Source organism: Protomyctophum parallelum, assembly GCF_964188405.1.
Source record: "Protomyctophum parallelum genome assembly, chromosome: 23".
Lineage (NCBI taxonomy): Eukaryota > Metazoa > Chordata > Actinopteri > Myctophiformes > Myctophidae > Protomyctophum > Protomyctophum parallelum.
This window is the reverse complement of record NC_139715.1, coordinates 8782214-8809252: the sequence shown is the minus strand read 5'-3', so window position 1 is coordinate 8809252 and position 27039 is coordinate 8782214. Positions and strand designations below refer to the sequence as shown.

At 43.6% G+C, this 27039-nt stretch overlaps 1 protein-coding gene across 1 annotated transcript; it reads left to right on the top strand.

Moving 5' to 3' along the window:
* The first annotated feature begins 601 nt into the window (after positions 1-601).
* LOC310854104 (sodium/hydrogen exchanger 2-like) lies at positions 602-18769 on the top strand. Its single transcript, XM_083758616.1, has 13 exons — positions 602-1179; positions 2184-2509; positions 4177-4314; positions 6708-6958; positions 7747-7964; positions 11028-11227; positions 11473-11562; positions 11800-11870; positions 13433-13600; positions 14017-14122; positions 14508-14633; positions 16329-16419; positions 18010-18769. Exons 1-13 carry the CDS (start codon positions 873-875, stop codon positions 18420-18422), a joined length of 2505 nt encoding a protein of 834 aa, XP_083614742.1. The 5' UTR covers positions 602-872; the 3' UTR covers positions 18423-18769.
* Positions 18770-27039: the final 8270 nt, after the last annotated feature.

Below are 27039 nucleotides of genomic sequence, written 5' to 3'. Positions count from 1 at the left end.
ATAATCTAAATATAATAGGCTATAATTAACTAACTAAATGTAGTGGAGTAAAAGTACAATATTAAATTAGTAGTAGAAGTAAAAACATTGGAAATTGGAAATACTCCAGTAAAGTAAAAACACCTCAACTCCCAGGCCCAGTGCTGAAGACACCTGATATGGGGAAAATACAGCAGCAGTGTACTCTTGGCCTTGATGCCACACCCACAGCTGTCTGGACTCCTCCCAGTACACAAGTCACGCACGCAGTGCACGCACGCACACACACACACACACACACACACACACACACACACACACACACACACACACGGGAGAGGTGAGGTGACTGACAATCAGGTTAGTCGACTCCACCATGCTCCACCATCACCACCAAAACTGCAACTAGTGTTACAGGTAATGGAAACAGGTATAGCTAACAGCTATAAAGGACAGTAGCTTCTTGTCATTTTAAATAGGGTTTTTATGTTTTATTTTGTTTTCAGTTCACACGTGGACTGTCTGTCTGGGACTGGAAGGAAATTAAGGAATTGACATGAAGGTATATATAGTGCATGACATATTAGGTTTGAAGTAGAATAATATTATTTCAGCCTACTTCAAATATTATATAGGCCTACGAGGCATCATTCAAAGTATAATTAACTTATCTAGGTCTCTTGGAACTGGGAGAACATGGTTTCCACTGTTTGCAGCGATATAACCGGTTGAATTAGCCTAAAAGGGATTTACGGAGTGCCTTGGGTCATGGATTTTTCTTAAACTCACCTGGAGTCTCACTCTTGGATGTGAGCAGCGCCTGCCACAACAACGCCTACCGCAACACAACAACGCGCGGCGTTGATGTTTCTTTGATTTCACACGCCTTGGACATGATGATGAAGAGGATGATCTCAAAGGAAAGGGGCAACAACAACAATGCAGCTTTTTGCGCGCTTGTCCTGCTGTGGTGCTGCTGCTGCGTCGGAGTTGCGAGATGCGAGGTGGGGAGCGTGACCCCCACGCCGGCCACGCACGTGCTGGTGGTGTCGGTGAAGCCCGTGAAGGAGCCCGGCGGACCCCAGGCCTTCCCCAACGAGGAGAAGGCCAACCTGCCGGTGTTCACTATGGACTACGCCCGCGTCCAGGTTCCCTTCGAGTTCACGCTGTGGATCCTGCTGGCATCCTTTGCTAAAATTGGTATGTAGGGTGGAAAAATTAGGCTAGGCCTACTCTTGTTTTACTTAAATTAAAGTATCAATACTGCAATAGTGCAATGTCTAGCCTACTCCGTTTAAGTGATTGATTGATTGATTGATTGATTGATTGATTGATTGATTGATTGATTGATTGATTGATTGATTGATTGATTGATTGATTGAAAAAAAAAGTATATAGAATGGGTAAATTTAGAAAGCATATAAGTAAAAGTCAGAAATCAAAATTGATCAAAAGTAGCATTGGCATAAAAATAATTGCCTACTAAAAGTACCAAAGTTGATTTTCAGCTAAACTGTTTCATATTTGATGTAAAGCTTTATCAACGAGATATCTCGTAGTTGGCATAAATAATTAAGTCACTTGAAAAAATAACCATGAAAAACACATGAAAAAATATCGTGATAATAAAGATATCGTGTATATTGTGATACTGCTAGAAAGAATATTGTGATATTATATTTTTCCATCGCCCACCCCTACCCTCTCGCCTCTCCTCATTTGTATTGGCCAAACTCTGGGAAACAAGATGTCAAATATCACTAGGTCAAGTTCAAACAATCCCCAGTAATAGTTTTTTAACCAGATACTGACAAGTCTTAAAAGGTCTAGCACGCTGGATAAGGTTAGAACAGCGGTTCCCAAACCTTTTTGGACCCCCTGCTATATATTCTGCATATTTGCAATATTGGCATAATATGTTAATGTATTTAAAATAAAACCATAGCACCACCATTATCGCCTTTTCATGTCGCGCACCCCCTAGAAGGCACTCGCGCACCACTGGGTTAGGAGAAAAGAAACACCAATAGCAGCTTCTAAATGTTTAGTATTTTAGAGATTATTATTTTGATTATATTATTATAAGAGTTCTTATGATGTCTGCCTGTAAATATTTTGTAATTAACAAACATAAAACATTAAATATACCATCTCCTCAACCCTCCCCCTCCCTCCTTCTCCCAAAAAAAAATATAATAATACAGGCTTCCACGTGTACAACAAGATCACCATCTGGATCCCGGAGCCGTGCCTGCTCATCTCCATCGGCCTGGTGGTGGGCGCCATCATGCACGCCGTCAAGGAGGAGCCGCCCGCCATGCTGGACTCTAACGTGTTCTTCCTGTACATGCTGCCGCTCATCGTGCTGGAGAACGGCTACTTCATGCCCACGCGCGCCTTCTTCGAGAACTTGGGCACCGTGGTGTTGTACGCCGTGGTGGGCACGCTGTGGAACAGTGTGGGCATCGGCCTGTCGCTCTACGCCATCTGCCAGGTCGAGGCGTTCGGCGTGCAGGATATCAACCTGCAGGTCAGTCGGCGTTTTGATTTTGAAATCTGTTATTTCTGGTGAACTAGAGCGGTGCCCGTTGGAACCTCTACAGGGGTGCCCGTTAGGCACTGGCCCTACTTGGAACGATGCATGTTGGACATGCATGCCCCCCCCCAGATATTATGTCTGTGTCCCTTTTATGCCCAAATATGGAGTCTATGTATACGTCAGAATGATGTCAGAACAGGACAGCTCCATATATGGACCATAGAGTTATATATCTATAGAGAAGACACCCGAGTTCTCCTTCCATCCACTTGCATTAAGTTGCTCAAAAGCGCATGAGGCGGATTCACTCCTCCTTCCTGGTAGGAACAGAGTGCATTCTGGGATGGATTGGCCCCAAACACATGAACGCGCTGCCGTTGACTATCATTGTGCCGTTTGTGCGCGTTCACGTATGAAACATTCGTTCACGTGTCATGGCCCCAATCACATGAACGTGCGCAATGATAGTCAACGGAGCAGCGCTGGCTCGAGCTGCAATACCAAATCCGGCCACTATGTCCATTTCGCCTCAGGGTTTCCTCTGGGTGCCTTCTCTAGAAATATATACTCTAAGATATGGACACTGGTCAGGGGCCCTGTCCAAAGCCCGGGCAGAGGCCACTGGACAACCGTGGGTCCGACCGACTCGACATCGGGCACTGCACTCGCTGTGGGGAATTTTAAGTCAGTGGGGCAAACGGTTCTCGAGTTACGTGGATTACAACAGTACACACAGACAGAGACTTGGTGCAGCATTATAGATAGATTTATAGTTAGATGTTCCCCCCCCCAGAATAGGGATGCTGCTGGGGTTCCAGTGGTTAAAAGTATGAAGTTATTTTCTGTTATTATCTGTCGTATAATGGAAACTACAATTCTCTCAAGTTTTCCTTGTGACAGATACTGTATCTCAGGGGAAAATATTTAAATATTTACATACCGTAATATAAGATAAATGTAAGGTTCTATAGTATCAATGTAATACAGGGGTGACCTGAGACAAAAAAGTTTGAGAACCACTGACTGTGTATAGCCTATATTTTATTGTTCCTTCTCCTCGTGTTCTCTTTTAATTGATTTTGCGGGTCCAGGAGAACTTGCTGTTAGTTAACCGTTAATCGATGAATCGCCGTTAAGAAATGCTTAAATTAAACAATTAAACATTCCATTAAACTTTCAGTTAACAATTAATTGAAAGTTCTGTGGTTCTATCATTGGGCGGTTTTCTGTGAATGTAATGCTGTCTGCGCGCGCACATGGCCGAGGAACGCACATGTGGACCGGTTAAAAAAAAGTCCCCACCACCTTGGTATAGCCACAGAAACGTCTCTGAGTTTGTGATGTGATGTGACAGACAAGACAGTGCACTTTTCATTTTATTTTATTCAAAATAAAAAAAATGCCATTGAAAAGATGCCCTGTCTCTCAAATGGTCAAATATTTATTAGATTTCTATATTCGTTCTGTATATCAGCAAAATGTAGATTTCTATGTTAAATATTATTGAGGGAAATTAAGATTAAGAAGAAAAACGCCGCTTATCAACTAACCGGTTAATTGATCAATAAGGTTAGGATATAGGGTTATGTATTTCAATTCATGAATGAATCGATAATTTTCATCCGTCAATTTCTTTCCATTGTTCTTTGGGCCTCCAGGAGAACTTACTGTTTGCGTCCATCATCGCCGCCGTGGATCCCGTGGCGGCGCTCAGCGTGTTCGAGGACGTGGGGGTCAACGAGCAGCTGTACATCGTCATATTTGGAGAGGGCCTTTTCAACGACGCCGTCACTGTGGTGAGTGAGCGCTAGAGAGGTGTGTGTGTGTGTGTGTGTGTGTCTGTGTGTGTCTGTGCGTGCGTGCGTGCGTGCGTCGAAAATAGAGCCCATGGTCTTTTGAATCAAACTCCATTTAGTTTTAGTCATATGGTTTTAGTCATACAGCACAACATCATGGATTACTGTCTGACATGGATAACTTCACAGGGGTTGAACCGGTTCCGTTATTTTTTCCCGCAAAATTTTGAACCAAATGAATTGGTTCAGATCCCTGAATGTTTGTTTCAGAACTGGAACAAAAAAAATACTTCTTCTTCTTCTCGAAGTGGGAACCAAAGTTGGCGGGTCACTATTCCGGTTGGAAGATGCAGATATGATGTAAACCATCATAAAAAAAATAAACGGAATCAGGCACTGTACACAGTTAAAATTTGTATTTAATTTCAATGATCCCTTCTTTCATATGCATTAGGCCATGGACTCCCATAACTCTGAGAGTTCCCAAATTAGTTTCCATTTGTTCCTTCCCGGACTGTCAATAGTCCGGGACCCCGTGGACCGCACTTTGAGAACGGCTGCTAAACGTGGGTTTCCCGGCACAAGCCAGCCTGGCGATGACCCCTGATTTTTCGGCAAACGTTCCCCACAGAATAGGGATGTCGGGGTTCGGTGGCACAGTCGGTGGTGCTGTCGCCTCACAGCTAGAAGGTCCTGGGTTCGATTCCCGCTGTGGCGGCTGTGGGCACTGGGGGTGTGTTCCCTCCTCCGTGTGCATCGTCAGTGCCCCAAGGCGGGGTTGGTGAAAGGGCCTTTCTGTGTGGAGTTTGCATGTTGTCCCCGTGTCCCCTAGGGTAGGTACCCTCACATGTTCTCCCCGTGTCCCCTAGGGTAGGTACCCTCACATGTTCTCCCCGTGTCCCCTAGGGTAGGTACCCTCACATGTTCTCCCCGTGTCCCCTAGGGTAGGTACCCTCACAAAAAACATGCAGTATTCCTGGTGTCTAAACTACCTCTCCCTGGCCAGCCTCGGGCGCCTGATGGAGGGGAAAGGAACTGGTCGGAATAACGCGTTCCTTCCACGCGCTACGTCCGGCCGGGGAAACCCCCCCTGTCAAGTGAAAAGAAGCAGCTTGGACTCCTCATGCATAGAAGGAAGCACGAGGTTTGTCCACTGCCCCCCCCCCCCCCCCCCCCCCAGGTTGGCAGAAGAAGTGTAGCGCCCAGGATTACATTAAATAATTGACACTGGGTGAATAAATGGGTTGCACAATCGTGGGATAAAAACATTTAAAAAAAAAGGGATGTCGGGGTTCAAATGGTTGACACGTACAGGACGCGCCTTTGTTTTTGTTTTACTTTAACCGCTTTAACCAATCAAGTGGTTAAAAAACCTGTGTCAAAAAGTCTGCTATCGTTTGAAATGGTAAGCAGTAACACTGCCCTCACCCCGGTCGGTCCTGTTTCCCAGCAGGTACAGCTGGAGGGTGTCTCCTCCAGGCGCTCGCTCGCGCGCACGCACACACACACACACACACACACACACACACACACACACACACACACACACACACACACACACACACACACACACACACACACACACACACACACACCTACAGTAAAGCCTGTCTTTGTTGTGCCTGAGTTTCAGTCACATGAATGCCAGGTATGGTTTCACCTCAGGGGCCTTTGGCTTTCACTTGTTCTGAATGGTGATTTTACAGTATAGCCTACTTGGATGTGCGCCAGTGTCACACACCGAAGACAGCTTATCTACAATCTCACAACGTAGATAACCTTTGTTCCTTGGAATAAAGGTTGGGAAGAGCAATCAGGTCAGCTCTATTAGCTCAATGGTATTTCTATTTTATTTTTTTGTGCGGTGTCCCCGCAGCTCTGAGTTCAGGGTGAGAGGAGTTTCAACCATCGGGATGCTTCACATCGTTGCATTCTAGTCTAACCTGCTCTGTGATGAGGATGTCCAACTGGTTTCTGAATGTGTGTGTGTGTGTGTGTGTGTGTGTGTGTGTGTGTGTGTGTGTGTGTGTGTGTGTGTGTGTGTGTGTGTGTGTGTGTGTGTGTGTGTGTGTGTGTGTGTGTGTGTGTGTGTGTGCGGTCTCTGCTATGATTCTCAGCCTCCACCTTTTGATCAGAGTCTAGCATAGGCTAGAATTCTAATGATTCATGTCTGCTGATTCAAGCTAAATGTCAATGTCAATGTATTGCTAACGTTCCCGGATTTTTCTTAGCATGCTGCTTCGACAAAATTGACAGATCTTCTCCCAAGGGGGAGCCTTTAACGCCAAGTTTAACTGTATTCCCTCTGTTGTTGTGTCTAAAACGCCCTTACTTCCTCTCAACATGTTCATCTTCTCTGTTCTTCATGTTCTTCTTCATGTTCTCCTCTCCAGGTGCTCTACAACATGTTCATCTTCGTGGCCGACATGCCCGTGGTGGAGTCGCCCGACGTCTTCCTGGGCGTGGCGCGCTTCTTCGTGGTGGGCGTGGGCGGCGTGGCGTTCGGCTTCCTGTTCGGCTTCCTGGCCGCCTTCACCACGCGCTTCACCAGCAACGTGAGGCAGATCGAGCCCCTGTTCGTCTTCCTCTACAGCTACCTGGCCTACCTGGTGGCCGAGCTGTTCGCCATCTCCAGCATCATGGCGTGAGTAGTGGAATGAAGTACTGGTGGTGGGAAAAGTACTTGAGTAAAAGTATTTCAATGCTGCAATGTAGAAGTATCAAAACGTACTTAAAAGTACTGATTATGCAGAATCTTCCATTTCACGTTTAAAAAAAATAAAGATCGCATCACGAGCTTGTAGATCGGCTATTGTCAAATATATAAAGGGCTGAAGTGCTTAACTCATTCGCCACCTAGATCGTCTTTTGACATCTTTTTGTCCTTTGGCCCTCGGCGCTGAGATTGTCTTTTGACGTCTTTATTATTTATATTGATTATGTTACGCTGATATACCTGTCTGTATCGCTCCGGTTGCTGTGACGACGGAAGTAAACAGGGAAGTGAAAAGTCAGTGCGCTTATGATGTCTATGTATGGGAACGAAGAATCTGTTTATCTCAGATTATTTCCCCAGGCTGCGTTTTTGATCAAAACAAGCATGATTTTTGCCTGGGCCGTGGCTCAGCGGTCCAGGCACCGTGGCTGGTGGCCCAGTCTGGCGGTGTGCCGCGGGTTCGACTCCCGGTCCCGACGGCCTTTGCTTCGTGTCACCCCCCCATCTCTCTCCCCGTTTCCTGTCGGCCTACTGTCTGTCCCTCCATGGAAAAATATAGAATAATGGCGAAAGCTGCAAAAAAGAAAACAAGCTGGATTTGCGGCTCATAACTAAAGCACTCATGTACAAAATATATGTTTTGGTGAATTAAATAAGATTGGCCTGTCCCTTGTCCCCTGTCGTCCCCTGTCGTCCCCTGTCGTCCTCTCCTGCAGCATCGTGGTGTGTGCCATCACCATGAAGTACTACGTGGAGGAGAACGTGGCGCAGCGCTCCTGCACCACCATCCGCCACGTGGTCAAGATGATGGCGTCCATCTCCGAGACGCTGGTCTTCTTCTTCCTGGGCGTGGTCACCATCACCACGGAGCACGAGTGGAACTGGGCCTACATCCTGTTCACGCTGCTGTTCGCCTTCGTCTGGAGGTTCCTGGGTGAGTGAGGACCCTGCGCCGTGCGGTGTGGAATTTGTCGACTACAGCCTTGGCGGAAAACGTCTGTCGACTGCCTTTTTTCACAGACAAAAACTAAATAGGAACTAAGCTACGAAGACTAAGAATAGAATAGAATATATTGACAATTTTGTCAACAAATAAAAACTACACTAGAATGTTAAGAGATCCAGTGGAACAAAAAACAAGAAATGGCATATGAAATATATACAAGCTTGCATCATTGTCTCCACCAGGCCGAAGGCATGTGGGGAGAGTATGTTTTGCACTCCGTCCGTCCGTGTGTCCGTGTGTCCGTCCGTCCGTCCGTCCGTCCGTCCGTCCGTCCGTGAGCAGCTAATCTCGGCCACCGTTAACCCCATCGATGCCAAATTTTGCACACACACTCCCTGGATGCCAACGATGAACCTCTGCCCCAAACTTTCCACAACGGCCTGTTATAGCGCCACCAGGAGGCCGCTTTGTGCAAAACAAGTTTTTGCACAGTACACCTACAGATTTTGTCCAAACATCACGCAAATTGGTACACAGTCTCTCTAGAGCCATTCAACGAAACCGGTCTTTCAGATTTCTCACACTCCATCCTGATTGGTTAAGATTGGCTTCCAAAATTCACAGGAGTGCTCAGTTTCAAACAAAATGCTGCAAATCATGAGCACATCGCGTGATTTCCGTGAAATTGTGCACCCACATTCCCACTAGGCCCAGGACGAAATGCCACATCAACAATTTCAACTCAGACTCAAGGTGGCGCTATAACTGGCCGAAAAGTGTTTTTACCTCTAACTGCACGGATCTGTGGATAACTTTGTATGCCAACTCCCTAGAGGCCAAGGAAAAACCTTTGCCTGGAATTTTTCACATCTGCTCTTTATAGCGCCACCAGGAGGCCGACATATGTAAAACACATTTTCTATTATTACTCCTTCAGATTTTATCCAAATTTCACGCGAATCGGTATACACTATCTCCATAGTCATGTGATCAACACGGAGCGGCACCATTTCCCATCTTCCATCCTGATTGGCTAAGATTGGCTTCCAAAGCTCACACGATTCGTCCATTTCGAAAAAAGCCCACAAATCACAAACACAGTGTGCAATTTCCGTTAAATTATACACGCACATTTTCACTAGGCAGAGGACGACATGCCACAATTTTTTCCTCAAAATCAGCCTCACGGTGGCGCTATAACAGGCCAATTCCTGTTTTTAGCTATAACTGCATCGATCTGTATACAACTTATGTATGCACACATGGAAAAACATTGTACCTGCATCCCTCCAACACGAACCTCCGGCCCAAATCTTCCTCAACAGCCTGTTATAGCGCCACCATGAGGCCACAACCTGACCTGCCCTGGTGGAGACCTGTGCCGATTGGCACTTTGTCTAGTTACAACTGTACAGTTGTAATGCACGTAACTCGAGAACCGCTTGCCCCACCAACTTCATATTCGACACACGCGTTCCACACCACTGCAGGGAGTACAGTGCCCGGACTCAAGTCGGTCCCACGGTTCTCCAGAACCACCACAAATTTCCAGCCTCTGCCTCAGCCAATTGATTGCCATGGCAACCCCACACCTGACAATTGATTAGCCTACTTAACCAGTCCACTTTTCACAGTCAGTCAGTTTGCCCTCTGGCCTCTTCACACACAGGCAGATACAGAGATCTCCATGTGGGACACAGACAGACAGGCAGTTAACCCATTCTGACCTGAGATCAGATTCATACGAGGTTTCCGCCGGACACACACTGGTCCTGATGAACCCATTCTGACCTGAGATCAGATTATAAAAATGTCAGTCGTTCTTCGATTTTTTTAAAATAGCAGACCTACAAGCTCGTATCGCGCCACTCGGTGGCGCGATACGAGCTTGTAGATCTGCTATTTTTAAATAGCCAAAGCATAACATGAGGCGTGCCCGGTCAGAATGGGTTAAAACGGGTCTCTAGTCTGAATCAATATGTGAGCTTTACTTCTAACAAAAATGTCATGGTGTGATGATAACTGAGGCAATTATACGATAGACGGATTTGACGACGAGCGACAATGTACTCTTCATCAGCAGCAGCAGCATTCTTTATTATTATAATAATAATAATAATAATAATTAATAATAATAATAAAAGGTTAGAATGCCCAACTGCAACAGATAGACACAAAGTAAACAGTACCTGTACCGTGTTGTGTACTATACTGTATTACTTCCTCGTGTGGAATTTACATTACAGGCTTTTCCTTACTGTATGCAAACGATGTGGCTACAACGTTTCCTTGCACACATTAAAACTGAACACGTTTTGAACCTCACGGCTAATATTCTAACAATCATGTACAGTACAGAGACTGTGAGTGCAGTTGTGGAAAAGTACTCACATTACTTAAGTAAAAGTAGCAATACTGCAATGTAAAAATATACTAACTTTTACAAGTAAAGTACCAAAAGTTAAAAGTACTCATTATGCAGAATATTATCCCATTAAACGTTTTCAAGTTAGTAATAGGGTTAGTCGGACAGCGCAACGGGGTCCCATGTGGGAGGGAGGGTATGTCGTATGAATGTGTGTAAACAACATTAATCATTTTGTGTGTGATAGTGTGATATAATCACTGTAAACATATTGTAACTATCATTTATTTATTTCTATTATTTGCTAAATGAGCCATGGGTAGGGCTCGATAAGCATTAAGCTTCTCCCTTTCCCCTTTTCCAGCATCTTGGACCCTTCATAATGTCAGATGGACTTGACAACTTGTGCCTTGGACTTGGGATTGTGATTATGTCTTGCCCAAATTGCACTAATGCACAATGTATGCACCTTTTTTGTTGTCCAAAAGAGCTGGAAATAAACTGAACTGAACTGAACATCGGACAATGGTTGACAACAACGTCAATATGTAGGACATTTCTTGATAATGGCTGACGACGGCGATTATAAATTGTCTGATAACATCCAAAAACCACTAACTGTGATGTGGTGATAAGTGTTGTAGATTGACATTCTTCTGAATATACTCTCCTCTCCACTCCTCCAGGTGTTCTGGTGCTGAGCCAGATCGTCAACCCCTTCAAGACCATCTCCTTCTCCTACAAGGACCAGTTTGGCCTGGCCTACGGTGGCCTGCGAGGGGCCATCTGCTTCGCCCTGGCCTTCACCCTGCCCGGCAACATCAACCGCAGGGAGCTGTTTGTCACCGCCTCCATCGCTGTCATCATCTTCACCGTCTTCATACAGGTACGGTACCGCCAGGACAGGTTTCATATTAAGGACCCCCAAATTGATATGTGTGTTCACCGCCGCATTCGGATGCTGTCAACGCACTGCATGGGACATTATCACCAGTACGTGGTGGAAAAAGGGCTCACATGTTTTACGTTTAAGTAAAAAGTATCAATAATGCAATGTAGAACTACTCCTTTACAAGTAAAAGTCCAGAATTCTAAACTTAATGGGTTAAACACTGATGCGTAATGTTACAGGGCATCAGTCTTCGTCCGATCATCGAGTTCATGCACATCCGAACGACCAACAAGGAGATGAGGTCCATCAACATGGAAATTCACAACAGGGTACATAATATACAGTTCACGTTGTTTTCTGCTTCTCATTCATTCTCATCTATATCCGTCATGTAGTTGTCCTGTCATACAGTATTATATGATATTATCAACATCTTAACGCAGTGCTATGTAAAATGCTTGTGTTTATATTCGTGTGTGTGTGTGTGTGTGTGTGTGTGTGTGTGTGTGTGTGTGTGTGTGTGTGTGTGTGTGCGTGTGTGTGCATGCATGCGTGTGTGCGTGTAGCTGATAGAACACACCATCTCTGGCATCGAGGACCTGTGTGGACAGTGGAGTCATTACTACTGGAAAGACAAGTAATCAACTTTACATAGTTTTTTTTGTTTTTTATAATACTAGCCCTTACCCGTTGTGAGACGGGCGCAGTACCCCCCCCTTGTGGCCGCGGGGGGTACTGCGCCCTGGGTGCGTTTTTTGAATTCACTAATAAATTCACTATTAATCATTAATGTGTCAAATCGAAAAAAGGGCTTCGTTACGCCCTCCATATTATTATGGTCAAAGCCTGTGTGTGGGAGTGATTGGTGCAGGCAATGAGGAGCTACGGCAGTCACAGTGACAGACAGACACACAGACAGACACACACTCAGACATTGACTGAATTATAGTATGATTTGTTTTATTTGGAAAGAGCAGTACATTACAGATAGCATTTTCACATATGACACACGAGCAATTCCCAAGATTCTTTTTTTTCTTTTTCTCCACCCCTCTTCCCTCCCTCATCCCTCCTCCATGTGGCTCCAACTCCAATGTCTCTGTATAGTCCTTTTTCATATGACATCAAGTCCACACTTAGACAAACAGGGCAATATATCACTTCGGATTTTAACATTTCAGGAGGACAAAAAGAAAAGAGCGGGCAGAAAAAGACAGACAAAAAAACAACAAGCGACAAAAAAACGAAAGTATATACACTATTGCTGAGGGAAACTTTACATTGTTATTGAATGAAAAACACGTGAGCACTTTTACCAGTGGTGGAAAAAGTACTCAAATGTGTCTCTTGAGTAAAAGTATCAATACTGCAATATAGAATAATCTGTTAAAAAGTAAAAGTCCAGAATTCAAAATGTACAAAAGTTCCGGGATAAAAAATTACTTAAAGTACCTAAAAAAAGTACTCGTTATGCAGAATGCCTCATTTCCAAATTTCAAATGTATAAAAATCTTTTAAAAATAGCAGATCGAGCTTGTAGATCAGCTATTTTCAAATGGCCAAAATGTATAGGGCTGAAGTGGTTAATGTATGTTTTTTTTGTTGTAATACTAATCTAAATCTACAACGTAACCAGTAACTAAAGTTTTCACATAAATGTAGTTGAGTAAAAACATTTGGATCCGAGATAGTGGAGTAGAAGTATTGGAAATTGGAAATACTCAAGTAAAGTGCAAATACCTCAAAGTTGTACTTAAGTACAGTACTTAAATTTACAGTACGTAAATGTATTTAGATGCTTTCTACCACTGTTTTTAACCTAACCCACACAAATATATGTATACATAATAGCCATGGACCACCGTCTGAAAATGTTTTGTGCCAGGCACACCCGGAATAGTGTTAAAATAAATAGTGTTAAAAAAAAAACACACAAAACACATCAAAATAATTAAGCTCTTGTGGATCTGCTAAATTGTAAAATGACACAGATGCTTTCTGTGACAATAATGTGTAAAGAACTAAAGTTATTAGAAAATGAACAGAGGCATAACGTTTTTGTTTTTTTGCTATATACATATACTATATACTATACATACACGCACGCATGGACAGACTCACACTTTTTCTTACGTTCACGTTCTCTGTCTGTCCGTACGTCTGTCCGTACGTCTCTCTGTGTCGGTCTCTCCCTCTCAGGTTTAAGACGTTTAACGACAAAGTGCTGAGGATCATCCTGCTACGGGACAGGAAGTCCGAGTCGAGCATCGTGGCGCTGTACAAGAAGCTGGAGCTGCAGAGCGCCATAGAGCTGCTGGACACCACGGTGGGAGACATCAGCGCGGCGCCCTCTCTCGTCTCGCTGCGGTAAGTGCAACTGGCTGCGCGGAAAATTGTGGTTGCCAGCACGAACCTCTGGAACAGTTTACGATTATCGTCGCTGTTGTCGTCGGGCGGCAAACTCTTATCTCTCCATAATGTTCGACTTGTTTTGTTGCTTTCCTAAATTAACGCCCGGCTTTGATCACACACACTACAGCGTCACACAAAAGTATCAAGTATCATTGAGCTTGTAGATCTGTTTCTTTATACTTAAAAAGTAACAGTTTTGGACATATGAGGTTTTTATGTTATTGCCCCCCCCAATGATCAAACAGGGAACTTCTCAGTGAGTGAGTGCCTTGCTCAAAGGGAGGGACACTGTCTTTGAACAGGCTACTGAACTGCATGGCTGTTATTCTAATTCCTATCTCTCTCTCTCTCTATCTCTCTCTCCTTGCCAGCGATGAGAAAAAGGACAAGGCCAGACCCAAGAAGACATTCATGGCGGCGGACATAAAGAAGATGCACCACATCCTGGCCAACAACATGTACAACATCCGCCAGAAGGTGAGGAGTATTGTTGCGTTCACAAGCGGCAATACGGGAGTATTCACAATATACTTGAGTAAAATTACTCTGAGGACCCCCTAGGGGTCCCAGACCAGATCCCCTGTTGAAGACCCCTGCCCTAGGGTCAAATCAATATGGTTATATAGTTAGTGTATTAGTACTAGTGTGAAGTATTACAAGAACGTCACTGCCTACAAATGTTCCTACCGGCTGTATATAGTGCGTGCATGCGACAATAAACACCTTGTGCCTTTATTATGTTGAAGTAAATGTTTACATTCAAGTTTATATATATATAAATATAGTTTATTTCTATATTTCTCTCCTGAATCAGTCTGACTGACCGTGTTTATGTTGTCCGTGTTATTCCAAACATCCCCAGACGATTGCGTACAGCACCAGACACAACCTGCCCGACAACAGTAAAGCCAGGGAGATCCTGATTCGCCGACATGCCAGTGTCAGGAGAAGCCTCCGCTCCGGAACTTCCGGAAGTGTCCGGGACTCTGTAAGTGACTGTGAACGGAGAGGGACATTGGTTTGGAGAATAAGACATTAAGATATTAAGACAATAAAGTCATTAATGCATAATACGTTAAGAGCCTTACATAAGATATTAAGACATAATAAAGTCATTAATGCATAAGACATTAAGACCTGAGGGTGATTCTAAAAAAGAATACAAAATAAAAATAACATTTTGTTTGAAACAAAACCCTACATTTAATAATACCAGATGCATTGAAGAGAAATCTATTCCTTTCAAATAATAAAGTAAAGTTGACAGTGTCATTCTTTAAACACTTTCCCCACTAGATGGTGCTAGTGACACATGCCTCTGTGATGTAAGTCAGTGGTTTTCAATCAGTAGTCCGGGGACCACCAGTGGTCCTCGAGGGGGTTCCAGGTGGTTCCCAGCTAAATGACGGAGAGTTGATGACCAAATGGACCCTTATAGATCTTTAACTCTTGAGAGCGTATATTATTGTTAAACATCTGCATTACTTAATTTACAAGAAGTCTAGAGAATGTAGAAGAATTGTTATTTTGATCAACGTTTGCCTGTTATCTCTCCTAATGGCACCAATATCAATACAGCGTGGAATTAACAGTCTACGTTTTAGGTCTGAGAGACTAAATGTCATTTAATGGTGGTCCGTGGCTCAAGTGCTGAATAAATAATAGGCCTTGAAATGAAAATGGATGAAAACCACTGATGTAAATAGATTTGGATCAGTGGTTCTGACGCTCCCACCGGGTCACACAGAACTGATGGCTCCCATTCAGCCAATCCCTTTGCTCCTGCTCTGCCTTCTGGAAATACTCATAGCAAATGGATGGATAAAAGTGCCATATACTGTATTCGACTTCACTAAAGCTGGTCTCAGACTGGAGAAGTTTTAAAATCTTAAATGACTTGGACATCTGGTTGCATCTCACACTACAGGAAAATCTTCTACGATTCTCTTGTAAGATTCTCTCGAACTTGCAAGATTTTATGGCACAATGTATAGGCACACATTGTCTGCATTAGCTCACGTGCAACGTTGTGAGCTAGTGCAGCCTAGATTGACTAGATTGGCTATTTTCACTACTTCTTAAACATTTGTTTTCTAATTTATGGTATTTCTTTGATTTTTCTTTTACCGGTATTTATTCAACAAATAACTTAGAGTTCCTTGCTTTTGCTGTTGTGTGTTGTTTTTTGTGTGTTTTGTTTGCTTTGAGTCTTTCATGTTGTTAACGTGTCTTATTGTGTTTTTTGTCTTAAAAAAAAAAACATTTGATAAAGAATAATAATAATAATAACTTAGAAAAATCATAATTTGCTTATTAATTCATGAAAACTGTAGCTTGTTTGGGAATGTTTTTTGAAAATGTTTTGAAAATTATAATAATAAAAAACAAAATGTAGGAAACCAAAAAATTCACAAAACACAAATGGGTCCCTGGGAGATCTACACCAGGGGTTCCCAAACTGTGGTGCGTGCACCCCTTGTGGTGCCCGAACACCCTCTATGGGGTGCGTGACATGAAAAGGGGGTAATGGTGGGTTTATGGTGTTATTTAACACAAACGCAAAATCCAGTAAAACACTGTTGTTGTAAGGAGATACATGTCTCTCAGTGCAGTGACATTCTGTGATTATTTGCCATAATCATATTTAAATAAATTATAATGTTTGACCCTTTCTGACCACCAGAGGGCGCCCAGCAGATCTCAGAAGTACTACTCTCTTCAGCCAGGGGGCGATCTGGAGTCAGCCTTCCCTCTCAGAAGACTATCCTCTAATGGTGAGTTTGATCTCGTACATCAGTGGTTCTCAACCAGTGATCCAGGTGGTCCCCAGCTAAATGATGGAGAGTTGGTAAGAGTTACATTATTGTTAAGCATCTTCATTCACTTCTTAATTTACAAGAAATCTACACAATTAGAGAACGTAGAAGAATTGTGATTTTGATCAATGTTTGCCTTTATCTCTCCTATGGTACCACATTAATACAGTATGGAACTGTGTGGACACCATATTATCCAACGATAACAACGTTTTGGGTCTGAGAGGCTAAATCTCATCAAATGGTTGTCACTTTTGACCACAACAAACAGCATAAAAGCGATATTCTTATTGCGCTCTGCTGGGGAAACTGGATGAGGGCAATTCTGCCAACATAGACCAGGCCGGTCATGGGGTTGTGGGGGGGAAATATATGTGAAGAATTGCTTTGAAATTACTATGTTGTTGTAAAGAAAAATCAATAAACATATGTTTAAAAAATAAAACATAGTCCAGGCCCATGGCAAGTCATTTGGGATCAGTTTTGAATCTCATTCAAGATGACATCCAGACAGTGTATTACTCATTTTAAATGTAATCATCTGAAAACACAATAGGTTAGAAATAAGCCACGTAGTAGCACACATGCTGAGCTGGTTGTCTGTGTCTCACTTGTAAACAAACAAAGTCCACACGTCGTGCATGTAGCAGAGCTACGTCCCATAGCCTGAAGGCAAGAGACGCTCTGATTGGTTCAGAAACACACATGCTTCCGTTTCAGACTGAAACGTCAAAGTAAAATGACCGAAAATGCCAATGCACCACGACTTTAAAGATGGAGTGCCACCATTTTTTTCCACCCTAAAACATGATCATCAGGTATTTTTACAATATAAGAGGGAAGAACTTTTTCCAAAAAGTGTACAGTATTTGTTAAATTCATGCTTTTATGTGGACACGCCCACCAGTTCATTAACCCATTCTGACCGGGCACCCATTTTGGTGTCGGCATCATGTTATGCTTTAGCTATTTAAAAATAGCAGATCTACAAGCTCATATCGCGCCACCGAGTGGCGCGATACGAGCTTGTAGGTCTGCTATTTTTGAAAAATCGAAGAGCGACTGACATTTTTAGAATCTGATCTCAGGTCAGAATGGGTTCATCAGGACCAGTGTGTGTCCGGCGGAAACCTCGTATGAATCTGATCTCAGGTCAGAATGGGTTAAGTATGCCTGGTTTGCCTGGTGGGTGGTGATGGGTGGTGATCCACCTGAACTGAAGCCGCACCCACAGCTGTAGTTGTATGATAAAGGGGGAGGGGTTCAGGGGAGGGGCTGATAGTGTGGTGTCACTATATTACTGTTTACTTAATTGGCCTGTTTGACTGTCAAGGGTTCATCCTCCAGGAAGAAACCCTAAATACAAAGTCAATACACCATTGCACATAAAAACAACTCCAGGGTGTCTAATGAAGTACTGTCACCTCATAGACACATGAAAAACTGGAAAAATACAAAAATTGTGGCACTCCATCTTTAAGTAAGGGGAGTCCTTGAAATGTCCTTGAAACCGCTAGCTGCTCCAACTCCACTCTCATCCTCACACAGGCCAAGACGCTGACCAAGTGGACCGCCGTTCGGAGCGCCTCCGGCCCGGCCCCAGTGCCTCCGCCTACTCCTCCTCGCGCTCTCTGGCCGCCCCGAGGCGGCTGGACGCCCTCAGGGAGGGCGTGCCCGACCCGGGGGGCGCGGCGGGCAGCAAGGCGCCAGCGCCCGCTTCCAGGCGACGGCTCTCGGACCGGTCAGTGGGAGGCGGTAGAGGCCCAGGGGACGAGACGGGAGGAGGAGGAGGAGGAGGAGGAGACGAGGCGGTCAGTCCTCCCCCTCTGCCGCCACCCATCTCCTCTGGGAGGGTGCAGGCGGACCACCGGGAGCCCATGGACAACGGGGCGGGAGACCCCTTACTTAGACACTCATCATCGTCACAGGGGTCTCGCCGTTCACATCATCATGGGCCCTGATGACGAAAGACTGTATGTGTGTGTGTGTGTGTGTGTGTGTGTGTGTGTGTGTGTGTTTGTTGCACACAGTGACTCATTCGCTGCTGCATCGATGTCTTTTTTTATCGATGGCCATGCAAGTGGTGTGAATGCACACGCACATACTACAGTATGTGGACGTGTGGCGAGGTGCGTGCGTGCGTGCGTGCACGTCTTTTTATTCTACGTGGCACTGCAGGGGCCGAGTTGCCTAGAAGAGGGTCTGTCCATCTCGCCAGCCGTTGTTTCTTCTTCTAGCACGCTACCAGTAGACAATCAAATGTACTTTTAGTTTTTTCACTTAATGTATGTTTTTATACTTTTTGAATATTGAAAAAAGAAATCATACTGGGAGTCACTGCTGAAACTTTGCCCAAATTTGGAGATGACTGATGACGTCATAGTAGTGATGTCATAGATGACTGAGTGACATCATATACTGAACCACGTGGAAGCTGCGTTATTGTCTGCCTGCTCGTCTGGTTGAATTGACCTTTGTATTCTTGTAGATGCATAATATTATATACACATGCATATAATCTCGTTGCTGTCTGGCAGAAAGCTTATCTCTGTATTCTAATTTATTTATTAGTTAATTAATTAAAAACACTTTTTGATTTACCATACCATACCATACCATCTTTATTTATATAGCACATTTTAAAACAACGTTGTACCAAAGTGCTTTACAGTAAAACATTAAAAAACAACTTCAACATTAAAAAACAACTTCATTTAAAAACCACAAAACAACCACAAACAACATGCACAGTGTCACGTTAAACATCGAACATCTCATACTGTGCTTGGAAAAGCCAAGGAATAAAGGTAAGTCTTGAGGCGTGACTTAAACACCTGGAGGGTGGGGGCTTGTCTTGTGTGCAGAGGCAGCTCATTCCAGAGCTTGGGAGCTGCCACTGCAAAAGCTCGATAACCTCTGAGCTTCAGCTTGGTTTTAGGAACCACCAGGAGAAGCTGGTCAGAGGACCTGAGCGTCCGTGTCGGAGCATAGGGTTTCAGCAGTTCAGATAAATAAATGGGTGCCAAACCATTTAGACACTTAAAGACAAAGAGCAATACTTTGAAGTCAATCCTGTATCGCACAGGAAGCCAGTGGAGGGAGGCTAGTACAGGGCTGATGTGGTCTCGCTTACGTGTGCCTGTAAGTAACCTAGCAGCTGCATTCTGGACTAGCTGTAATCGAGATATGGAAACCTGGTTTACTCCAATATACAGGGCATTACAGTAGTCAAGGAGGGAAGTCATGAAAGCATGAATTACAGTTTCAAACACAGAGCGGGATAGACAAGACTTAACCTTAGATAGCCTCCTAAGCTGGAAGAAGCTCTTTCTTACTACTTCATTTATTTGTTTGTCCATCTTTAGGTCAGAGTCGATTTTAAAACCTAGATTGGTGGCAGTAGGCTTCAAGAAGGGCTCAAGGGGGCCTAAAACACCAGGAGGGGACACATGTGCTTGTGTGGGCCCAAACACCATAACTTCAGTTTTGCTGTCATTGAAGTTTAGGAAGTTTAAAGCCAGCCATGCTTTTACATCCTCGAGGCAAGCAAGGAGTGGTTTCAAAGAGTCAGGATTGTTACGCTTTAGAGGCAAATAAATGTGGCTGTCATCAGCGTAACAATGGAAAGAAACACAGTGTTTCCGAAAAATGGATCCTAGGGGGAGCAGATACATGAACAGAATTGGTCCAAGAATAGAGCCCTGTGGCACTCCACAATGGAGGGATGCTGTGGTGGATGTGGCATCCCCTAGGGTGACACGGAAACTTCTCCCTGACAAGTAAGATCTAAAGAACTCTAGTGCTGGCCCTTTAATGCCAACCCAGTGCTCCAAACGAGAGAGCAAGATACTGTAATCTACGGTGTCAAATGCCGCGGTAAGATCCAAGAGCACCAGAATGAGAGAGTCACCAGAATCTGTAGCCAAAAAGATGTCATTAAAGATTCTTAACAGTGCAGTCTCGGTGCTGTGGAGAGCTTTGTACCCGGACTGGAACACTTCCAGAATGCCATGTGTGTTCAAATGGGGCATCAGTTGGGCCAGGGCACATTTTTCCAAAACTTTTGAATTAAATGGGAGCTTGGAAATAGGCCGAAAGTTGGATAGGACAGAAGGATCAAGGTTGTGCTTTTTAAGCAGCGGCTGTACCACAGCATGTTTAAAAACAGCTGGTACATCACCTGCCAGGCACTGGTTTATGATCAATAGGAGATCCGGCCCTGTAGCACCACTGGTCTCTTTAGCCAGCCGAGGGGGAAGGACGTCTAAGGGGGAGCCAGTCGGTTTTATTTGGGAAATAATTTCCTCTAGCTGAATAAGAGACACAGGCTCAAAGTGGCTCAAAATGGCGGGGCAGATGACAGCAGTAGACGGGTCATGTGTCGGAGTAGGGATGCTAGCCCTAATGTTAGCTACATTTGATCATTTGATCATTATTATAGTGTCACACAAAAGCATCCAAAATAGCAGATCCACAAGCTCGGAACGTGTTGCTTCACGCCATGTTTGGAGCTTGTAGATCTGCTACTTTTGATGCTTTTGAATTTGAATCCTGAAAAGTATAGCAGTTTTGGACGTATGAGGTTTCCACCCGACAGAGATGATATACAGTAATATACTATATTTAACCAATGAAAAGATTTGCTTTTTTCTAACTGCAAATGTGAACCAGGGTGTAAAGAAGAATGGATTTCTTCATAATAAATACAAGCTTAAAGTTAAACCTCAAATTTGGACACATACTTGATGTTGCAAGCTTAAAATAATGTACAGTTCATGACAGCGCTTTGTACACACAATAATTTTGGAGAGTTGGCCTCATGAATGTAATTTTATTAACTACTTTTTCCTGTTTGGAGAAATAATTGGCCACCTTAATTGATTGTAGATATAGCCTGATTCATACTTTGATTCACAACTAGATATTCTAGCTGACAACACATCATGGCGCATTGTGAGCTTGTAGATGAGCTATTTTCAGAACACAAATATTGCCATATCAACAAAGTCTGAATTAATGTCTCCCAAAAATTAAAGTCTTTGCTTTAAATTAAAGGAACTAGCCTGTGCCCGTCGGCCACCGGCCTACTTGAGAACGATGCACGTTATAGTATGCAATGCCAGTTGTCATAGCACCTGTGTGTCCCTTTTGTTCCCATACATGGAGATCTCTGCATCTGTCTGTCTGCCTGTGTCAGAGTGCAAACGGACTGTGAAAAGTGGACTGGTTAAGTATAATCAAATGACAAGTGTGGGGTTGCCATGGCAATCAATTGACTTAAGCAGATTCTGAGAATTCTAGAGGTGAGGGGACTTAGGCTCATTCCGTGGAAATCATCAGACACAGCATGGCAGGCTCTGATCCACCGTGCTGAATCGAACATATATCTTAATAAATACATTCACATACACCACATCTGTGTGTGTGTGTGTGTGGGCAGAGGCTGAGAATTCTAGAGGTGAGGGAACTAAGGTCACAATCCCACCTAATACTACGTTGGGAGTTGGGATTCTAGCATATTTAATTTGCTGCGGTTTGCCTTCACACTGCGCTGTATAACCGCAGCAATTGAAAACGCAGCAGGGACCTTATCAATGTGTTCAATTCATAAACTATAGCCTACACAGTGAAATCTATGGTGTTAAAATTATACTCATAACGTGCATGTGTCCTTAAGCAATTGATTAATGTACTCGTCCTCATTTCGACCAGGGCTTCAGTCTCCTCATTCGACCACGTCTATCCACGGTAACGGGACATCTTTGCGCTGCGTAAAATATGCCTTCTCCGTCTCCAACTGTGTTTAGCTCCTCACCTGCCACATTGTTTGCTTCATTTCCTTTATTTGCTGCGGATTGCATTCCCTCCTGCACCGAATCGCAATCAAGTGCGATTGGAAGCGAAGCGAAACCCCCGTTTTTGGTCGGAGTGGAATGCGGTTCTTTGATGCGCATTAGGATTCGAATGATGCTTCACACATGCCAAACGAAGTGAACTTTCCGACAATGTGCAGCAGTAAAGCTTTCTGGTACGTATGAAGGTCACCTTAGGCTCATACTAGGTTCACTGGCTGAGCCTGACCAGAGCCTTTTGTGCCGGTTCTGGACAACCGTGTATCCGACCAACTCAAGGCCGTGCACTGCACTCTCTGTGGTGATGTGGAGCACTTGCGTCAAATTTGAAGTCGGTGGGGCGAACGGTTCTCGAGTTACGTGGATTACAGACGTACACACACACACACACACACACACACACACACAGATGTGGTGTATGTGTATGTGTATGTATTTATTAAGATATATGTTCGATTCAGCACGGTGGATCAGAGCCTGCCATGCTGTGTCTGATGATTGGAAACCATTGCCAATATAAATGTAGAGAAAGGCATATTTCCAGGGAATCGTATAAACTATAAAGCTAGTCAGACCAGTCTTTTGTGTGGAACTGTGGCTTAATTGCCTTGGTTTTTAGATTGTTACTTTAATCTTTTTAGAATTCACTCGCAATTAACATCCTTCTTTCCCAATGGGAAAGAGACAGATCTCTAAGGATAAAAACAGAACGAGAGAGAGAGAGAGGTAAAGGAACAGACGAGTAACCTCGCCATGGATTATCTGTCCGGTTTAATAGCACTATAGTGTGTCCTGTGTTAACTGAAAGAAGATGGAACACACACTGTGTTGCCAGAGTGTTTGGCAAGAGAAACAACAACCTGGTCTATGAAAACAAGCCCAAATCAAACGCGACCATAGGCCACAATGAGCATTGGCTATGTATTTGAAAATATAACCGATATACAAGCTCATGATGTGTTGCGGCACGACGTGTTGTGAGCTTGAAGAATTTCTTATTTAAAAAAAAAAAAAACACAACTTGAATCTTGCATGGAGTTTGGCCGTCCTTGCTGGCACAAAATATTTTCAGATGGGACTCAGATGGGAGAAACTACATTTTTAGAAACAAGCCCCCCCCCCCCCCCCCCCAAATTGCAACCCGCATGTTATGGCCCCTGGCCATTATGTATTATTATTATTAATGTGGTTATTATTAGAGTTCTACTTTTGGTTAATGATAGTAAGGGGTGATTGTTATTAGTAGGATGGTTTTGTGTTGGGTTGCATGTCCTGTCTTCAGTCCAGGTTAGCCCTCCAAGCAGAACCCAAATGCTACTGAAGTTTCTGACATTTGTTCGACCCAGTGCATTGGGTCCTGTTCCACGTCGTCCATGCCACCTGTTTAAAACATTTACTCCATGTTTCGCTGCTCCCCGCGCTCTATGACGATATTATTCAGTGTGAGGCTTTCTGAATATGTAAAGTATAAGTACACATACATGCCGCTGCGAATATCTCCTGTGGCGCGGAAGCCGTTAAGTATTTTTAATATATGTTTGCCCGATTTGGAAGCTTGGATTCTTCTTTTCCTTCCTTGTTTATTGACACCTCATTGTACCGCCTATCTGGCTAGCTAGTGGCGCTATAGCTATGACACAGCAGATCAGAGGCAGGGACGTAGCCTCACAAGCCAACCGCACACCGGGAGGCGGTACAATAAACGGTAAACAAACAAGAAGAAATAAAGCGACCAAATCGGTCAAACAAAGATTAAAAATACTTAACGGCTTCCGCGCCACAGGAGATATTCGCAGCTGGATGTATAGCTACTTAAAGTTACCGAATTCAGAATAACTCAAGGAAAATAATGGCGTCACATGCCGCGGGTCCTATTTTAGAGAGAATCTCCACTTCCGCGTATAGGAATTTCCATACGAAAATACAGTAGTGAGCAGGGACCCAACGTAAAACTCAACAAAATATCAGAAAAGTTTTACGTAGGGTCCCGAGAGGGGCTAAGTCCAGGTTAGAGCTAGAGAGCTGGAGTGTTCTGTGAATGGGAGAAGAGGCTTGGGTGTTGGCTTCATTGCCAATCAGTTAGTAATTGATGCTCGAGCTGTCTCACCTGTGAGGAACTGATCACCCTCACAGGATTGGTGGTTCCTCTCGTGTCCATGACAACGCTGAGCTGGAAGGCTCAGCCCACCACTATAAAAGCCAGTCTGAGCCTGACCGTTGCTGGGGAAGGACCCCAATAACCCTAACCACCTACTTTAACCAGTGACTTGGAGCATAAGTAAATCAAAAAGCTATTAAATAACAGTAGAATATCCAAAGAAAATCAATAATCCTTGACCTTCTGCCTTTGCATAAGCTTGCAAGGTTGTCGAGCGAGGCTAGTGCTACGTCAAGTGCATTTAACTGAAAAAACGAGCCCAAGGCCATTTATAATAAGCAGACATGGCAACACTAACACTACAAATGCAGCATCCTATAGGCTATAGACTCACTATAGCCTTGCATCCTTTAACAACAATGGCAATTTATCGAGTCACATTATGTGTACGGTCGCTGTCCACATGTCCCATGGTGATTTTAAATCCACAGAAACATCACCTCTGTTCAATAAATGCATATGTTAAGTATTTAAGTCCCTAAAGGAGCTTATCTGATCTTGGCCTCTAGGCCTATCATTTTCTCTGCTCTATCTTTTCCCCCGTTCACTATTCCATATCTTATGAATTCAGCATACGTTTTGCGATCCAACAGAATATGAGTAATCCAAGAGGCATTATAATTGTCTCTGTCTGTCGGCTGGAAACCTCATATGTCCAAAACTGTAGCCGGTAGATGCTCGAGATGTGACACTTTTGATGCTTTTGTGTGACGCTTATAATTGTAGTATGATCGATCGAGTAGGATGTTCATTTACACAAAATGTTAAGATATAGGCCATTTCTTCCCGGCAGCATATACTCCAGGACCTGGCTAAGATATGTATGCACTTAGCGGAGAATATCTCAACTGTTCTTGGCTAATATGACCGTTGAATATGAACTGTGAGGAATTCTCTATCCGGGGCGAAATACTCGGAAATGACAACACCCTTTTTTTAAATGACAGCTACTTCAAACATGGCTCTAACCAACAGATTTCCTGAGGTGCTCAAAATGTTCAGAATACTGATATTTGAATACTCAATAGACCTTAATGCACACGGCGGTCATCTTTCCACAAGTTAATGGCAGGGTGGAAACTAGCCGCAATTTGCCATTGACTGTCCATACGTACATCATTCTAAACAGACAAAGTCCTATCTAATTGTATTAAACTATGTCAAACTCATCAACATTGCAGCTGTACGAAAAGCTTGAATGATCCTCTTTCTATCGGCAAAGTGTTCGTTTCATAAAAATGCACTATAGTCATGAGCTACTTTATGTCAAGAAATACCTTGCAGGTGACTTTTGGAGTTTGGAAGTGCTCACTTTCTGTAACTAAAATCCTGATGCCTCCTGCATTATGTGCACATTAAAAACAGGTGGTACGCAGGGCTGTTGAGTGATTATCCAATGAGCGCTTCCAAACTCAAGGAATTACAAGGAATTTCTTGACATAAAGTAGCTCATAACATGTCTACCGTAGATTTTTATGAAACAAACACTTTGCAGATATTTGCAGATAGAAAGAGGATAATGAAAACTTTTCGTACAGCTGCAATGTTGGTGAGTTTGACATAATTTAATACAATTAGATAGGACTTTGTCTGTTTGGATGTATGGGCGGCCAATGGCAAATTGTGGCCAGTTTCCACCCTGCCATTAACTTATGGCAGGATGACCAGCTGTGTGCATATGGTCTATTGAGTATTCAAACATGAGTATTCTGAACATTTTGAGCATCTCAGAACATCTGTAGCTCCAACCGTTTAGAAGATAGAGGCATGTTTTAAGTGGGGGATATTTTAAAAAGGGCATGGTCATTTTGGGGTATTTCGCCCTGGATAGATAATTTCTCAAAGTGCCTAAATTGCGGTTATATTAGCCAAGAACATTTGAGATATTCTCTGCTAAGATGAAGTGCATACATACAGTAACATATCTTAGCCAGGTCCTGGAATAATATGTACCATGCATGTACCGACATGCTCAACATAGTGTAGAGAGATGGGCATTGCCATTACACTGGGTAATATTACACACATTTACACTCAATTACTGTACTTAAGCACAAATGGCACAATTGTGAGGTACTTTTACTTTACTTTCCAATTTCCAATATGCATACTTTTGCTCGACTTGTACAATTATTTGACAGCTTTATAGTCACTATAGTTACTTTGTAGATTTGGATTATCATTACAAAACATGCATTAACCACTTCAGCGCGACGCTGAAGACAATAATTCTGCATAATGAGTATAGGCCTACTTTCCACTTTTGGATGAATGAAAACACAATGAAACACAAGAGGGACTCCTGGGAAGCATTCAGGCCCACTACTGTGCATTGGGGGAAAAGGGGGAGCATGCATGCATGCACACCGCTCCCTAGCAATCATGTTTTTTCTATCTGCCGCCACAAACCAATTCCATTCTCCAAGTTGTGAATTAGCTTCCTTTATTGTCATGGGCGTTCGCCTTGCTCCCCCATGGTCTGCGTGCATGCAGATGGACAATCATTCTGGGCTACAGTACATTCACGTGGGATTTTATCAAGGCTATTAACCTTCTATTCTAATTATT

Coding starts and splice junctions, on each gene's coding strand:
- LOC310854104 (XM_083758616.1), top strand. CDS start 873: ATGATGATGAAGAGGATGATCTCAAAGGAAAGGGGCAACAACAACAAT. Junction 1,180..2,183: donor GGCATCCTTTGCTAAAATTG/GTATGTAGGGTG, acceptor ATAATAATACAG/GCTTCCACGTGTACAACAAG. Junction 2,510..4,176: donor TGCAGGATATCAACCTGCAG/GTCAGTCGGCGT, acceptor TTGGGCCTCCAG/GAGAACTTACTGTTTGCGTC.